Here is a 17,160-nt window from a genome sequence, read left to right on the forward strand (position 1 = left end):
CATTCGTTCATGGCGGTGACGCAACCTAGGACAGCGGCGACGGCGATTTTTGTTGCACCCATAATTGTTTTTTGCTACTACCGGCGATGTTTTTTGCTACATCCATTCATGGTGGAGATGCGACCAGGGACGGCGGCGACGACGATTTTTGTTGCACCTGTAATTGTTTTTTGCTACTACCGGAGAGGTTTTTTGCTACATCCATTAATGGCGAAGATTTGACCCGTGACGACGGCGGCGACGATTTTTGCTGCAACCGTCATTGTTTTTTTCTACGACCGGCGAGGTTTTTTGCTACATACGTTAAATGGCGTTGGCTGGCTACTATCGTTCGTGCAACCCCGTGCAGCGAGCGTCGAGGGTGAGGGTGGCGGCGACGCATCGGGGATGCTTCAACCAAGTTACTTTCTGAAAGTATTTGGTGATTATTGTTTGTAAACAAGCTAGGAATCTACTTCCAAGAAATTGTTATTGTTTCTTGATGGAATGCTTCCGTGAGTGCTTTTTCAGTTGTAGAAATATGCTGGAAAAAATACACCAATTTTGCTTTCATTGTTTTTGTTTTTTGGTTTATGCTACAATGCTACATACAATTTTTTTTACTTTGATTTGTAGGTTTTGTTGTGAAATTTTGCCGACATAGGTGATACACTCTAAAAACAAGTGCAGACTCCCTGTGTAGATAGCAGTGAGAAGTGTAGCATCATTAGGGTGGCTCCACACACGTAACAACATGCAGAATGCACGACATGGCGCTGATGCACGTGGGACAAGCGACGCGACGTGCGTACATGAGCAAAGAAAGGAACGGCCCGGACAGCTTTTTATCTCACCACTTCAATCCGACGGGATTAAAATAGTCAAATCGTATGTGCGCGGTGCGACCGGCCGAAATTTCGGCCGGCGCACCGGTGCCTATCAATGGCCTGCTGCTATTGCTCTTCCTCGCCCTCTTCCTCTCCCTCGCCATCTTCCTCTTCCTCGCCCTCCTCTTCACCTGCCGCCCACCATGCAAGAAGGCCAAGACCATCTCCTTTGATACTTCCCTGTAAAACGGTTTATTTACTCCGATCAATTACTCACAGAAGCCGTCGGCAGATGCATCCAGGTTTGGTGTGCCGCCAGAGCGGCGCACGCCGTGCTGTCACCATATGTCTATATGATAATACATGCACAAGGAAGAAGACATACATTGATCTGCATCGGAGCAAATGGCTTGTCATCCTCCTTTTGCTCAACTGGTATAGGTGGGTACTTTATGCTAGACACCAAGAATCGTATCTGCACAGAGATTGCAACGATCATAAGCCTCTTTGTGGTTAGTGATTATATGAAATAGTAGTTGCTTTGGGTTAAACAAATAAATAGCTTTAGAAACCTCATCATCAATGTCAAGATGAAGCTCATCACCATCTTCAGTCTTCAACGCCCACCTACCGTCCTCCCCCCTGGAAATATATGAACAAGAAATGAGACATATAGAAAATAGAAAAAGAATGTCAGACATAAAATATGTTCCTAGTCAATCATGATTTAGGAAAAAGAAAATAAATCACTTTGTATCTTACTCTAGCTAACAACTATGTCTCTGTAACTAAATAGAAGTGTATATGCTTCCAACTTCCTGCAAACACCATTCCTTTCTTTCCTACACCTCTGCTTTGTTTTAGTTCCTGATGCAATCAGAGTACAGAGAGGGCACCTCTTCATAACAACCTATCTCTGAGTACATACTAAACTGATGTAGAATAAGTAAAATAACTGAAATGTTGACCTAAGAATAAACATTCTAATGCTTAATATAATATGGAGTAGAACACACTTCAATTTGCAAATAATACTAGTGACTGATGCTAGGGAGTATTAGAGTATTGGTCTAGGAGTCCTTATTAGGCTATGTCTCTTTCCTTGTACGGTTGTACCCCAAGTCCTTATTAGACTATGTCCCTTTGGGCTATGCAATAGAGATATGTAGCATCCATAACAACCGATATGCTGCAAATAAAATTATAATCAGAGCAATGTGTTACCTCACTGTGCCAAATTGCATCAAGTGTCCCGGAATGCATATATCGCTGAAAAAATCAAGTGAAACTGAAGAAGGGAAACAGTGTACCAGTTAAAACTCATCATTTTGCATATAAAGCTTCTCAAATGTAACGAATTACAAAGCGATAACATTATGATTGTCACTAGATCCCAGAACAGGATGGGAGCATGGATCATTTAAATCTTGTTGGCATACAAAGTACTAATACTCCAACATAACCAGTTAAATGTACCCCCAAAAAACTGAGTTAAAGGGCGAAGGATCTCTCCCTTAACTGTCCGCTGTTAGTTAGAAGTGAGACCTCTCTGCGAATAAACGCAGATAACACCCCGGCAGAGTCCTCGTGAGGATTCGAACACGGGTGGGCAGGTTGAACAACCTGAACTCCTGCCATGGAGCTAACCCAATTTTTCATCTTTTGCTTAGACATTAGAATGGATAAATCATGATGAAATTATGAAAAGTTTCCCTACAGTGCAAGATGTTACGAAAATTAAAGACACAATTACTAGATATAGGCAGATGAATTCAAGCAAGGGGTTACAACTAGCAAACCAATTAGCAAACAATAAGTCAAAAGAAAATAGCTAGGTTACCTTGTAAACCCTTCTCATCATATCCACTGATCTTCCCAACAAGAACCTCCCCAATAAAGGGCCTGAACATCAATAACCGAAAGGAAACCTGTCCAAGATGGGGAAAATGTAGGAAATCTAAGCATGATTGGTAAAATGTATAAAACCTCAACGAGGACACACATTTTGTACTAACAGCAATATCAGAAGAAAGGGCATCCATGATACAAGTTTGACATACTATTCATAGTGAGTCATTTGCAGCAAGTAGCACAACGGCTAGAAAAAATAACTAGATTACCCACTTGAGGCAATTGGATATTGACACCAAAATAGTAAATTAAATAAGTACAAGTTGAGGGGAACTACTGCTATTCAAAACTTTAGTTGTTTAAAACTGCTATTAAACAGTTTATAGTGTCTAAGAAACAAACTAACTAAGTGGCAAACTTATCGTATCAATCCGAAAAGTTCCAGTTCTATGTAAGCACAGCAATCAAATGTAAGGCACTGCTAAGAAGGCTCCAGGGTAATTACATGAACACCAGTGAGAAACTGCACAGGAAAGAACTAACATACTGGAAATTCAGGTAGCCAACTCAATTGCACAGACTGAAGGGCATTGAAAAAAAATGTAGTGACCCTTTTAGGCATTGACTTGTTCAGAGCTTACAGAGCATATAGTACTAAAGAACATACAGAATTAATTAGTAGTAACATCTCACATTCCTTGGCAAACATAAATGGATGGCAAAAATGATAGCATAAATTACTTTATACGTCGAGCAGCCCTCTCCTGGAAAGATGAATCCACCTTCGACGGAAAGGATGTCATAGACGGACACGCAGAGCCCGAGATTTGCAATCACCTGCAGTGCAATTCCAAACACAGATTGAGAAATACATTTAAGAATCATTGGGTGTAAAAGAATTCCGGTGCTGTGAACAAAATCTTGGCATGTACTGATGATTATGTGACCAAGTTCACACTACCTTATCCAGCAAGAGCCTCTCAAGCTCGGCCTTGATGGCGTCGACAAGAGGGCGATTCAGCAAGTGCGGAGGCATCGGCAGGTTGTGCTCAATCTGGCTCAAAACGAACATCCTTCACGTTCAGTAGTGGAGCGAAATGTATAACAATATGATGTACCTAACAAGACATAAATGCATAATTCAAAATTGAGAGGCACAAGCCTTGGATATTTGAAATAGATATAATCTCCAAAGCTGAGAGCCATGTATCCACAATACTTTCCAAGTAGAACAGGTAAATAACCAAGTAAATTGTCATACAGATAAACCGAACTGACTGAATAGATGAGTACATCGACTAATTGCCTATTTTTACTGAATTTCCGAACTGATTAAGAGACTACTAGGAGAATTGAAGCTTTCCCCAAAAATAGATGCATATTCCCTTATGTTCTGCGCATTTGTTCTCTTTTCTAAAAATGTTTGTCCACTCTTCTCTGATGGTTTATCTGAAGTTAGTTTCAATGAAACGAAATCACTTAAACTATTTCTGTGATATCTGGTCAGAAAGAAACAATTTGGGGCAGGCCAGATAGCACTTCGTACTTGTGTAATATTTTGAATCATAAACTCTACAAACACACACACACAACTATAACTAGTCCTCTACTGTATAGTATACACTCTCTACTCTCTAGTGACTCAACTTGGTGACAGCCCTGGCTGAGCCGAAGTTCATAAACTAGTCATTTCCCAGGTCAGTTAGCAGTATGGGACTGAAAATTTCCAGTGCAGTTCATCTTATCCAAGTCGTCGGCGCCTCCCCCCGCTCCGCCCCTCATGGACGGCACTGTAGGAACGGCCTGTGGTGGAGTGGATTGAAGCAAACCACGGGCCAAATTTTTTTTTTGTCAACATTGAAAAACTTTGGCACTTATGACACCCCAAAAATACCCCATGCAAAAAAGGTATACGAAATAAAGCCCAGTTGCTCAATAAATCTAGAATGTAACCTTGATGCTTAACAATCTAACAAAAGAGATAAAACATGACAAAACCACAAATCATCTATAGTGACAATCAGACAATGCATACACCAATTTCTATTTCTGCAAAATGAATCAATTCGAGTTCCATCAACACACTACACATACTCACATGAACACTCCACTCCGTTTCAATTTCAGTCCAACATTTAAATCATTCACTGTGACAATCAGAGAATTCATACACCAATTGAAAGACCAAATTACCAGCGGGAGTAAGGGCGCCGCGGCGGCAGTAGTCAGCGGCAGGCCACACACAGCCGGCGGCGGCAGAAGCACGGCCCCGGGGCGCAGCGGAAGAGTCCGTCGCCGCCTCGTCGGCTGCTCTTCTCGTCGCCGCCGCGGGGGAAGGCCGGCTGGCCGGGGCCAGCAGGGGCGCACGGACCAAACGCAGAAGCAGTGCAGCACGGCCACCGGGCGGGGGAAGGCCGGAAACGGGGGACGGCGCCGGCGGCGAACAGCAGAGCACCGGGCGGCGGCGTGCGTGCAGCCTGCGGGCGTTAGGTTTTTTGTTTTTTGGGCGGAAGCGTGCGTTAGGGAGGCCCCCTACTCATGTGTCCCGCAAACACGCACCCCGCAGCCTCGCGGCGCTCCCGTGGGCCGGGCCATATATCCCGGAGTACAATGCGATATACTCCTTCAGTTCCTAAATATTTGTCTTTCTAAAAATTTCAAATAGACTACCACATACGAACCTATATAAACATATTTTAAAGTGTAGATTCACTCATTTTGCTTCGTATGCAGTCACTTATTGAAATCTCTAGAAAGACAAATATTTAGAAACGGAGGGAGTATTTTTTGTTCATTTTTATCAGTATTTTCAGCCGTATTTTTTATGTTCAGTCGATCCTCTTAAAATAATTGAATGTATTAAATCTCTCAATAAAATTGAAGGTTTTAAAATTTTCTTAGAACTAGAAAAACTATTAATGAAATTAAAGAATGTTCCACGAATTCAAAAAATGTTCATGAATTTCAAAGATTTTTTTTCAATTTCATAAAATGTCAGTGGATTCAAAATATGTTCGTGAATACAAAAATATTTGCCAATTGAGAAACATAAGATCAAAAAATCATGAATTAGAAAATATTCATGTATTAAAAAATGTTCATGAATATTGAAAATGTTAGCAAATTTCCAAAAAGTTTCTGAATTTTAGAACATGTTCACAGATTCAAAAAGTTGTCCGGTAATTTGAAAATATTCATGAATTGACAAAGTTATGTGATTTGAAAAATGTTCCTGGTTTCCAAAAAATGTCAGAAAATTCAAAAACACTTATGGATTTCGAAAATATTAATAAAATTACAAAATAAAATAAAAGAATGAAAGAAAAAAAACAACAAAAAACACCGAGAAAAAGCAAATTCCGATACTGGGAAGGTTTGAAGACTTCCCAAAACCAGTGGTAAAAAGAACAGAAATTCCCAGAAATGGGCCGGCTCATATAGGCATGTACGCACTGAGCGGCTTCTTTGGTCCACACTTACGGGCGAGAGCTATGTTTCGCATTAAGCAATATGGAAGGACCTCTCGCTGAAATATGCCCACCGTTTGCCATAGTACTGGGTTAGGCCCATTAGATAGATCCCTCATGTTATCTTTTGCTGGTTCTTTGCTTCGGGTTTTTTTATGTTTTTTTTCTATTTTTTGTTTCCTTTTTTTCTTCCATTTTTTTAATTCTACAATGGTTTTCTACAGTATTTATTTTTTCGATATAGTATGATTTTCTTTGTTTCTTTAATTTGTTGTCTTCGTTCTACTTCAGTTTTCTTTTTTAAAGTTATTTTCTCTTTTTTCGGTTTTACTTGGGTTTCTTCGATTCTGTATTTTCTTTTATTTTTGGTTTCATCAATTTTCTTTTTTACGTAGGTTCTCTCAGAACACAATATACATTTTAGTGTTCTTCATATGCAATATTTTTCTGATACACATTGAATATTTTTAAATACATGATATATACTTTTCTGAAATATATTTTTCTGAACACTTTTTTGAATACACAGTCAAGATTCTCAAATACACATGTAACATTTTTCAAATGCTTGATCAACATTTTTTTTAATATTTTCTCAGGATTTTTTAAAGCTTGGTTAATATTTTTATATACACAACCAAAAAATATCATCATTTTTTAATACATGGTCAAGATTTTTTTCAATACACACATAACAATTTTTAAATGCTTGATTAATATTTTCTAATACAAGATTAACATTTTAAATACATGGTCACCATTTTTTCTATATACACATTAAACTTTTTCAAATGCTTGATTGACCTTTTTCAAATACAATTTTTTTCTGATACATGGACAATATTTTTTATACACATTTAACATTTTCAAAATGCTTGGTTAATTTAAAAAAAATACTTGATCTACATTTTTCAAATACTTGATTAATAGTTTCATATCTATAATAAGAATATTTTAACATTTTTTAGTACATGGTCAACATATTTTCTATACACATTTAACGTTTTTCAAATGCATGATTAACATTTTCAAAACATATTGTAAAGTATATTTTTGTAATATATGTATATTTCGAATATTTCAAAATGTAAACAAAAGGAAAAAAGAACGAAAAATAAAAATGTGAAAAAAACGAGGCAGTGTCCTCTGCCCACTAGGTTGGCCCTTATGCTCATGTAGGAAGCTTGACTCGTTGAACCCAAGACATAGGTGTGGCCACTCTGGGGCGCCCCTATGTCTAGCTTATAGCCAGACAATTTTTTTGGGGTAAAACCACACTTTATTGATCATAGGCCACAGTTTGTGGAATACAATTTGCATGGGGGTGAACAAGCCAAAGATGGCGCCCCTGTTGTAAAGAAAGTGAAGATCTAGTTATATTATGAGCATTGCCGTTCGATGAACGACCCTCGAAGGTAAATTTACAATTGAAAACAGAGGCTCGATGGTTGCTCTGAGAAATAATCGCGTCGTGCTTTCCTCTGTGGTTATTGTTGATGTCATTGATCACCTGTTTTGAGTCTGAAGCTATGATGAAATCATGAATATGCAAATCTTCAGCCAACGATAGTGTTTCCTGGCACGCAATTGCTTCCAGCATCGCCACATCATAAAATATCGGGATTACCAAAGCTGAGCTGCCCAGGTAGTTACCATTATCATCGCTACATATTGCTGCCGCCGCTCCTCCCCTGTTGTGACGTGCGACTCCAGCATCAACGTGAATCTTCACGAAGCCTGCTGGTGGCGCCCTAGGCCGAGCAATGGATGCAACATTTATATTTGCTGCTCCTCCCGTGTTACCCTTTGGCTTGTTGTCTCCAACAATCTCTAGCTCCCCTATGAATCTCTCAACAATGCCGTGAGTGGCTTGTGGGCTTCGGAAATTTCCTTCATGAATTGCTGGCGTCGTGCCCACCATACTGCCCATAATGTCACTGATAGTTTTACAAAAGCAGCATGCGATAACACTTCCATCAACATGAAGAACCAGTGCTTGGCGCTCGGCTCCGTTGAAATGCTCAGTTGTTCGGGTAGTTCAGCATCGGCTAGGGCCCAAACGCATTTGGTTGTAGTGCATTCCAACAGCAAGTGCCGCCAAGAGTCCGGCGCACCATACAAACCACACGAACTTGTCGTTGACATGTTTCTATGTGATCTGACATCCTCGGTGGGCAGAGATTTCCTCGCGAGTCTCCACAAAAACATATATACTTTGCCTAGCACTTTAATCTTCCATAATGATCTCATCCGCTGCCCTCTGATTCCATACTCGAAGAGCCAGCTATTTCCTTGAGCCTGTTGGGGAACGTAGCAGAAATTCAAAATTTTCCTACGTGTCACCAAGATCTATCTATGGAAAAACCAGCAACGAGGGGAAGGAGAGTGCATCTACATATCCTTGTAGATCGCTAAGCGGAAGCGTTCAAGAGAACGGGGCTGAAGGAGTCGTACTCGTCGTGATCCAAATCACCGGAGATCCTAGTGCCGAACGGACGGCACCTCTGCGTTCAACAGACATGCAGCCCGGTGACGTCTCCCATGCCTTGATCCAGCAAGGAGAGAGGGAGAGGTTGAGGAAGACTCCATTCAGCAGCAGCACAACAGCGTGGTGGTGGTGGAGGAGCGTGGCAATCCTGTAGGGCTTCGCCAAGCACCGCTAGAGAGGAGGAGTACTTGGGAGAGGGGGAGGGCTGCGCCAGAACTTGGGGTGCGGCTGCCCTCCCACCCCTCCACTATTTATAGGTGGGGGGAGAGGGGGCCGCCCCCCTAGATCTCAACTAGGGTTGGGGGCGGCGGCCAAGGGGGGAGGAGTGCCTCCCAAGTCAAGTGGAGGCCCTCCCCCTTAGGGTTTCCCCTCTCCCATGCGCATGGGCCTTGGGGGGCTAGTGCCCCTGGCCCATTAAGGCTAGGGCGCCCCCCTATAGCCCATGCTGCTGTATTGGACGTGGTGGAAAAATTTCTGGACCTCTGGAATCCTCCGGAACCTTCTGGAAGCTTCCCGATACAATACCGGGAAAACCCGAACTTTTCCCGAAACCTGAACAACAACTTTCCATATATAAATCTTTACCTCCGGACCATTCCGGAACTCCTCGTGACGTCCGGGATCTCATCCGGGACTCCGAACAACATTCGGTAACCACATACAAACTTCCTTTATAACCCTAGCGTCATCGAACCTTAAGTGTGTAGACCCTACGGGTTCGGGAACCATGCAGACATGACCTAGACGTTCTCCGCCAATAACCAACAGCGGGATCTGGATACCCATGTTGGCTCCCACATGTTCCACGATGATCTCATCAGATGAACCACGATGTCAAGGACTCAATCAATCCCGTATACAATTCCCTTTGTCTAGCGGTATTGTACTTGCCCGAGATTCGATCGTCGGTATGCCGATACCTTGTTCAATCTCGTTACCGGCAAGTCTCTTTACTCGTTCCGTAACACATCATCCCGTGATCAACCCCTTGTCACATTGTGCACATTATGATGATGTCCTACCGAGTGGGCCCAGAGATACCTCTCCGTTACACGGAGTGACAAATCCCAGTCTCGATTCGTGCCAACCCAACAGACACTTTCGGAGATACCTTTATAGCCACCCAGTTACGTTGTGACGTTTGGTACACCCAAAGCATTCCTACGGTATCCGGGAGTTGCACAATCTCATGGTCTAAGGAAATGATACTTGACATTAGAAAAGCTTTAGCATACGAACTACGATCTTTGTGCTAGGCTTAGGATTGGGTCTTGTCCATCACATCATTCTCCTAATGATGTGATCCCGTTAACAACGACATCCAATGTCCATGGTCAGGAAACCGTAACCATCTATTGATCAACGAGCTAGTCAATTAGAGGCTTACTAGGGACATGGTGTTGTCTATGTATCCACACATGTATCTGAGTTTCCTATCAATACAATTATAGCATGGATAATAAACGATTATCATGAACAAGGAAATATAATAATAATAACTAATTTATTATTGCCTCTAGGGCATATTTCCAACAGTCTCCCACTTGCACTAGAGTCAATAATCTAGTTCACATCGCCATGTGATTAACACTGACAGGTCACATCGCCATGTGACCAACATCCAAAGAGTTTACTAGTGTCACTAAACTAGTTCACATCATCATGTGATTAAGACTCAATGAGTTCTGGGGTTTGATCATGTTTTGCTTGTGAGAGAGGTTTTAGTCAACGGGGCTGCAAAATTCAGATCCGTATGTACTTCGCAATTCTCTATGTCATATTGTAAATGCTGCTTCCACGCTCCACTTGGAGCTATTCCAAATGGTTGCTCCACTATACGTATCCGGTTTGCTACTCAGAGTCATTCAGATAGGTGTTAAAGCTTGCATCGACGTAACCCTTTACGCCGAACTCTTTATCACCTCCATAATCGAGAAACATGTCCTTATTTACTCCAAGGACAATTTTGACCGCTGTCCAATGATCCATTCCTGGATCATTCTTGTACCCCTTGACTAACTCATGGCAAGGCACACTTCCGGTGCGGTACACAGCATAGCATACTATAGAGCCTACAATTGAAGCATAGGGGACGACATTCGTCCTTTCTCTCTCTTCTGTCGTGGTCGAGCTTTAACTCTTAACTTCATACCTTACAACTCAGGCAAGAACTCCTTCTTTGACGGATCCATCTTGAACACCTTCAAGATCATGTCAAGGTATGTGCTCATTTGAAAGTACCATTTAGCGTTTTTTGATCTATCCTCATAGATCTTGATGCTCAATGTTCAAGTAGCTTAATCCAGGTTTTCCATTGAAAAACACTTTTCAAATAACCCTATATGCATTCCAGAAATTCTACATCATTTTTGATCAACAATATGTCAACAACATATACTCATCAGAAATTCTACAGTGCTCCCACTCACTTCTTTGGAAATACAAGTTTCTCATAAACTTTGTATATACCCAAAATCTTTGATCATCTTATCAAAGTGCATATTCCAACTCCGAGATGCTTACTCCAGTCCATGGAAGGATCGCTGGAGCTAGCATACCTTTTAGCATCCTTAGGATCGACAAAACATTTCTGATTGTATCACATACAACCTTTCCTTAACAAAAACTGGTGAGGAAACTCGTTTTGACATCCATCTGCTAGATTTCATAAATGCAGCTAATGCTAACATGATTCCGACGGACTTAAGCATCGCCACGAATGAGAAAATCTCATCGTAGTCAACTCCTTGAACTTGTGAAAAACTCTTCGCCACAAGTCGAGCTTCATAGACGGTGACATTACCGTCCATGTCTGTCTTCTTCTTAAAGATCCATTTATCTCAATGGCTTGCCAATCATCGGGCAAGTCCACCAAAGTCCATGCTTTGTTCTGATACATGGATCCTATCTCGGATTTCATGGTTTCTAACCATTTGTCGGAATTTGGGCCCACCATCGCTTCTCCATAGCTCGTAGATTCATTGTTGTCTAGCAACATGACCTTCAAGATAGGACTACTGTACCACTCTGAAGTAGTAAGCATCCTTGTCACCCTACGAGGTACGGTAGTGACTTGATCCGAAAATTCATGATCACTATCATAAGCTTCTACTTCAATTGGTGTAGGCGCCATAGGAACAACTTCCTGTGCCCTGCTACACACTTGTTGAAGTGACGGTTCAATAACCTCATCAAGTCTCCACCATCCTCCCACTCAATTCTCGAGACAAACCTTTCCTCGAGAAAGGACCCGATTCAAGAAACAATCCCTATTGCTTTCGAATCTGAATTAGGAGGTATACCCAATTGTTTTGGGTGTCCTATGAAGATGCATTTTATCCGCTTTGGGTTCGAGCTTATCAACCTGAAACTTTTCACATAAGCGTCGCAGCCCCAAACTTTTAAGAAACGACAACTTAGGTTTCTCCAAACCATAGTTCAAACGGTGTCGTCTCAACGGAATTACGTGGTGCCCTATAAAGTGAGTGCGGTTGTCTCTAATGCCTAACCCATGAACGATAGTGGTAATTCGATAAGAGACATCATGGTACGCACCATATCCAATAGGGTGCAACTATGATGTTCGGACACACCATCACACTATGGTGTTCTTGGCGGTATTAATTGTGAAACAATTTCCACAATGTCTTAATTGTGTGCCAAAGCTCGTAACTCAGATACTCATCTCTATGATCATATCATAGACATTTTATCCTCTTGTCACAATGATCTTCAACTTCACTCTGAAATTACTTGAACCATTCAATAATTCAGACTTGTGTTTCATCAAGTAAATATACTCAACATCTACTCGAATCATCTGTGAAGTAAGAACATAACAATATTCACTGCATGCCTCAGCACTCATTGGACTGCACACATCAAAATGTGTTACTTCCAACAAGTTGCTATCTTGTTCCATCTTACTGAAAACGAGGCTTTTCAGTCATCTTGCCCATGTGGTATGATTTGCAAATCTCAAGTGATTCAAAATCAAGTGAGTCCAAACGATCCATCTGCATGGAGTTTCTTCATGCGTATACACCAATAGACATGGTTCGCATGTCTCAAACTTTTCAAAAACGAGTGAGTCCAAAGATCCATCAACATGGAGCTTCTTCATGCATTTTATACCAATATGACTTACATGGCAGTGCCACAAGTAAGTGGTACTATCATTACTATCTTATATCTTTTGGCATGAAAATGTGTATCACTACGATCGAGATTCAATAAACCATTCCTTTAGGTGCAAGACCATTGAAGGTATTATTCAAATAAATAGAGTAACCATTATTCTCCTTAAATGAATAACCGTATTGCGATAGACATAATCCAATCATGTCTATGCTCAACGCAAACACCAAATGACAATTATTCAGGTGTAATACTAATCTTGATGGTAGAGGGAGCGTGTGATGTTTGATCACATCAAACTTGGAAACACTTCCAACACATATCGTCGGCTCACCTTTAGCTAGTCTCCGTTTATTCTGTAGCTTATATTTCGAGTTACTAACACTTAGCAACCGAACCGGTATCTAATACCCTGGTGCTACTAGGAGTACTAGTAAAGTACACATTAACATAATGTATATCCAATATACTTCTATCGACCTTGCCAACCTTCTTATCTACCAAGTATCTAGGGTAATTCTGCTCCAGTGGCTGTTCCCCTTATTACAGAAGCACTTAGTCTCGGGTTTGGGTTCAAACTTGGGTTTCTTCACTGAAGCAGCAACTGATTTGCCGTTTCATGAAGTGCCCCTTCTTGCCCTTTCCCTTCTTGAAACTAGTGGTTTCACTAACCATCAACAATTGATGCTCCTTCTTGATTTCTACTTTCGCGGTGTCAAACATCGTGAATATCTCAAGGATCATCATATCTATCCATGATTTGTTATAGTTCATCATGATGCTCTAGCAGCTTGGTGGCAATGACTTTGGAGAAACATCACTATCTCATCTGGAGAACAACTCCCACTCGATTCAAGTGATTGTTGCACTCAGACAATCTGAGCACAAGCTCAACGATTGAGCTTTTCTCCCTTAGTTTGCTGGCTAAGAAAATTGTCGGAGGTCTTATACCTCTTGACGTAGGCACGAGCCTGAAATCCCAATTTCAGCCCTCGAAACATCTCATATGTTCCGCGACGTTTTGAAAACGTCTTTGGTGCCTCAACTCTAAACCGTTTAACTGAACTATCACGTAGTTATCAAAACGTGTATGTCCGATGTTTGCAACATCCACAGACGACGTTTTGGGGTTCTACACACTGAGCGGTGCATTAAGGACATAAGCTTTCTACTGATCGCATAATCGCTACCGTCAACTTTCAACTATATTTTCTCTAGGAACATATCTAAAACAGTAGAACTAACGCGCGAGGTATGACATAATTTGCAAAAATCTTTTGACTATGTTCAGGATAATTAAGTTCATCTTATGAACTCCCACTCAGATAGACATCCCTCTAGTCATCCAAGTGATTACATGATCCGAGTCAACTAGGCTGTGTCCGATCATCACGTGAGACGGACTAGTCATCATCGGTGAACATCTTCATGTTGATCGTATCGACCATACGACTCATGCTCGACCTTTCGGTCTCTTGTGTTTCGAGGCCATGTCTGTACATGCTAGGCTCGTCAAGTTAACCTAAGTGTTTTGCGTGTGTAAATCTGGCTTACACCCGTTGTATGTGAACGTAAGAATCTATCACACCCGATCATCACGTGGTGCTTCGAAACGACGAACTTTCGCAATGGTGCACAGTTAGGGGGAACACTTTCTTGAAATTTTAATGAGGGATCATCTTATTTACTACCGTCATTCTAAGCAAATAAGATGCATAAACATGATAAACATCACATGTAATCAAATAGTGACATGATATGGCCAGTATCATTTTGCTCCTTTTGATCTCCATCTTCGGGGCTCCATGATCATCATCGTCACCGGCATGACACCATGATCTCCATCATCATGATCTCCATCATCGTGTCTTCATGAAGTTGTCTCGCCAACTATTACTTCTACTACTACGACTACAAGTTAGCAATAAAGTAAAGTAATTACATGGCGTTGTTTGATGGCACGCAGGTCATACAATTAAATTAAGACAACTCCTATGGCTCGTGCCGGTTGTCATACTCATCGACATGCAAGTCGTGATTCCTATTACAAGAACATGATCAATCTCATACATCACATATCATTCATCACATTCTTCTTGGCCATATCACATCACATAGCATACCCTGCAAAAACAAGTTAGACGTCCTCTAATTGTTGTTTGCATGTTTTACGTGGCTGCTATGGGTTTCTAGCAAGAACGTTTCTTACCTAAGCAAAACCACAACGTGATATGCCAATTGCTATTTACCCTTCATAAGGAACCTTTTCATCGAATCCATTCCGACTAAAGTGGGAGAGACTGGCACCCGCTAGCCACCTTATGCACCAAATGCATGTCAGTCGGTGGAACCTGTCTCACGTAAGTGTACGTGTAAGGTCGGTCCGGGCCGCTTCATCCCACAATACTGTCGAAACAAGATTGGATTAGTAACGGTAAGCATATTGAACAAAATCAACACCCACAACTACTTTGTGTTCTACTCGTGCAAAGAATCTACGCAATAGACCTAGCTCATGATGCCACTGTTGGGGAACGTAGCAGAAATTCAAAATTCTCCTACGTGTCACCAAGATCTATCTATGGAGAAACCAGCTGCGAGGGGAAGGAGAGTGCATCTACATACCCTTGTAGATCGCTAAGCGGAAGCGTTCAAGAGAACGGGGTTGAAGGAGTCGTACTCGTCGTGATCCAAATCATCGGAGATCCTAGTGCCGAACGGACGGCACCTCCGTGTTCAACACACATGCAGCCCGGTGACGTCTCCCGTGCCTTGATCCAACAAGGAGAGAGGGAGAGGTTGAGGAAGACTCCATCCAGCAGCAGCACAACGGCGTGGTGGTGGTGGAGGAGTGTGGCAATCCTGCAGGGCTTCGCCAAGTACCGCGGGAGAGGAGGAGTACTTGGGAGAGGGGGAGGGCTGCGCCAGAACTTCGGGTGCGGCTGCCCTCCCACCCCTCCACTATTTATAGGTGGGGGGAGAGGGGGCCGGCCCCCCTAGATCTCATCTAGGGTTGGGGGCGGCGGCCAAGGGGGGAGGAGTGCCTCCCAAGTCAAGTGGAGGCCCTCCCCCTTAGGGTTTCCCCTCTCCCATGCACATGGGCCTTGGGGGGGCTGGTGCCCCTGGCCCATTAAGGCTAGGGCACCCCCTATAGCCCATGCTGATGTATTGGACGTGGTGGAACAATTTCCAGACCTCCGGAATCCTCCGGAACCTTCTGGAAGCTTCCCGGTACAATACCGGAAAAACCAGAACTTTTCTCGGAACCTGAACAACAACTTTCCATATATAAATCTTTACCTCCGGACCATTCCAGAACTCCTCGTGACGTCCGGGATCTCATCCAGGACTCCTAACAACATTCGGTAACCATATACAAACTTCCTTTATAACCCTAGCGTCATTGAACCTTAAGTGTGTAGACCCTACGGGTTCGGGAACCATGCAGACATGACCTAGATGTTCTCTGGCCAATAACCAACAGCAGGATCTGGATACCCATGTTGGCTCCCACATGTTCCATGATGATCTCATCGTATGAACCACGATGTCAAGGACTCAATCAATCCCGTATACAATTCCCTTTGTCTAGCGGTATTGTACTTGCCCGAGATTCGATCGTCGGTATGCCGATACCTTGTTCAATCTCATTACCGGCAAGTCTCTTTACTCGTTCCGTAACACATCATCCCATGATCAACCCCTTGGTCACATTGTGCACATTATGATGATGTCCTACCGAGTGGGCCCAGAGATACCTCTCCGTTACACGGAGTGACAAATCCCAGTCTCGATTTGTGCCAACCCAACAGACACTTTCGGAGATACCTGTAGTGCACCTTTATAGCCACCCAGTTACGTTGTGACGTTTGGTACACCCAAAGCATTCCTACGGTATCCGGGAGTTGCACAATCTCATGGTCTAAGGAAATGATACTTGACATTAGAAAAGCTTTAGCATATGAACTACACGGTCTTTGTGCTGGGCTTAGGATTGGGTCTTGTCCATCACATCATTCTCCTAATGATGTGATCCTGTTATCAATGACATCCAATGTCCATGGTCAGGAAACCGTAACCATCTATTGATCAAGAGCTAGTTAATTAGAGGCTTACTAGGGACATGGTGTTGTCTATGTATCCACACATGTATCTGAGTTTCCTATCAATACAATTATAGCATGGATAATAAACGATTATCATGAACAAGGAAATATAATATTAATAACTAATTTATTATTGCCTTTAGGGCAGATTTCCAACAGAGCCATGCCCCCCTTCTCCTTCTAGTTGAAACCAACATAGCATATGCAGACCGGACCGTGAATATTCCGGTCTTTTCATAGTGCTAGGACCAGGAATCAGCAATGTTCCTTGTACACAAAGGTATGCTCAATATAAACGGTACATC

General features: G+C 42.2%; 1 protein-coding gene across 2 annotated transcripts; it reads right to left on the minus strand.

Moving 5' to 3' along the window:
* Positions 1-662: 662 nt before the first annotated feature.
* On the minus strand, positions 663-5,203 carry LOC123113479 (DNA-directed RNA polymerase III subunit RPC8). 2 transcript variants are annotated; one of them, XM_044534718.1, is made up of 8 exons: positions 4,851-5,203; positions 3,619-3,711; positions 3,399-3,494; positions 2,647-2,734; positions 2,031-2,094; positions 1,379-1,448; positions 1,192-1,281; positions 663-1,046 (listed from the first exon to the last, which is right to left on the minus strand). In XM_044534718.1, the coding sequence occupies exons 2-8, from the start codon at positions 3,691-3,693 to the stop codon at positions 933-935; spliced, it is 597 nt and encodes a 198-aa protein (XP_044390653.1). In that variant the 5' UTR covers positions 3,694-3,711; positions 4,851-5,203; the 3' UTR covers positions 663-932. The 2 variants fall into 2 exon arrangements, with proteins under 2 accessions (XP_044390653.1, XP_044390652.1); XM_044534717.1 differs by having other exon boundaries at positions 3,619-3,775; positions 4,851-5,202.
* Between the last annotated feature and the right edge of the window lie 11,957 nt (positions 5,204-17,160).

The sequence above is a fragment of the Triticum aestivum genome, chromosome 5B, assembly GCF_018294505.1.
Source record: "Triticum aestivum cultivar Chinese Spring chromosome 5B, IWGSC CS RefSeq v2.1, whole genome shotgun sequence".
Classification (NCBI taxonomy): Eukaryota; Viridiplantae; Streptophyta; class Magnoliopsida; order Poales; family Poaceae; genus Triticum; species Triticum aestivum.

Excerpts from the sequence above, each read along its gene's own strand:
- LOC123113479 (XM_044534717.1), bottom strand. The coding sequence starts at position 3,729 with ATGTTCGTTTTGAGCCAGATTGAGCACAACCTGCCGATGCCTCCGCAC. Across the intron at positions 3,495-3,618 it reads AGAGGCTCTTGCTGGATAAG|GTGATTGCAAATCTCGGGCT; the intron begins GTAGTGTGAACT and ends ATTGCACTGCAG. Across the intron at positions 1,282-1,378 it reads ATCTTGACATTGATGATGAG|ATACGATTCTTGGTGTCTAG; the intron begins GTTTCTAAAGCT and ends ATCTCTGTGCAG.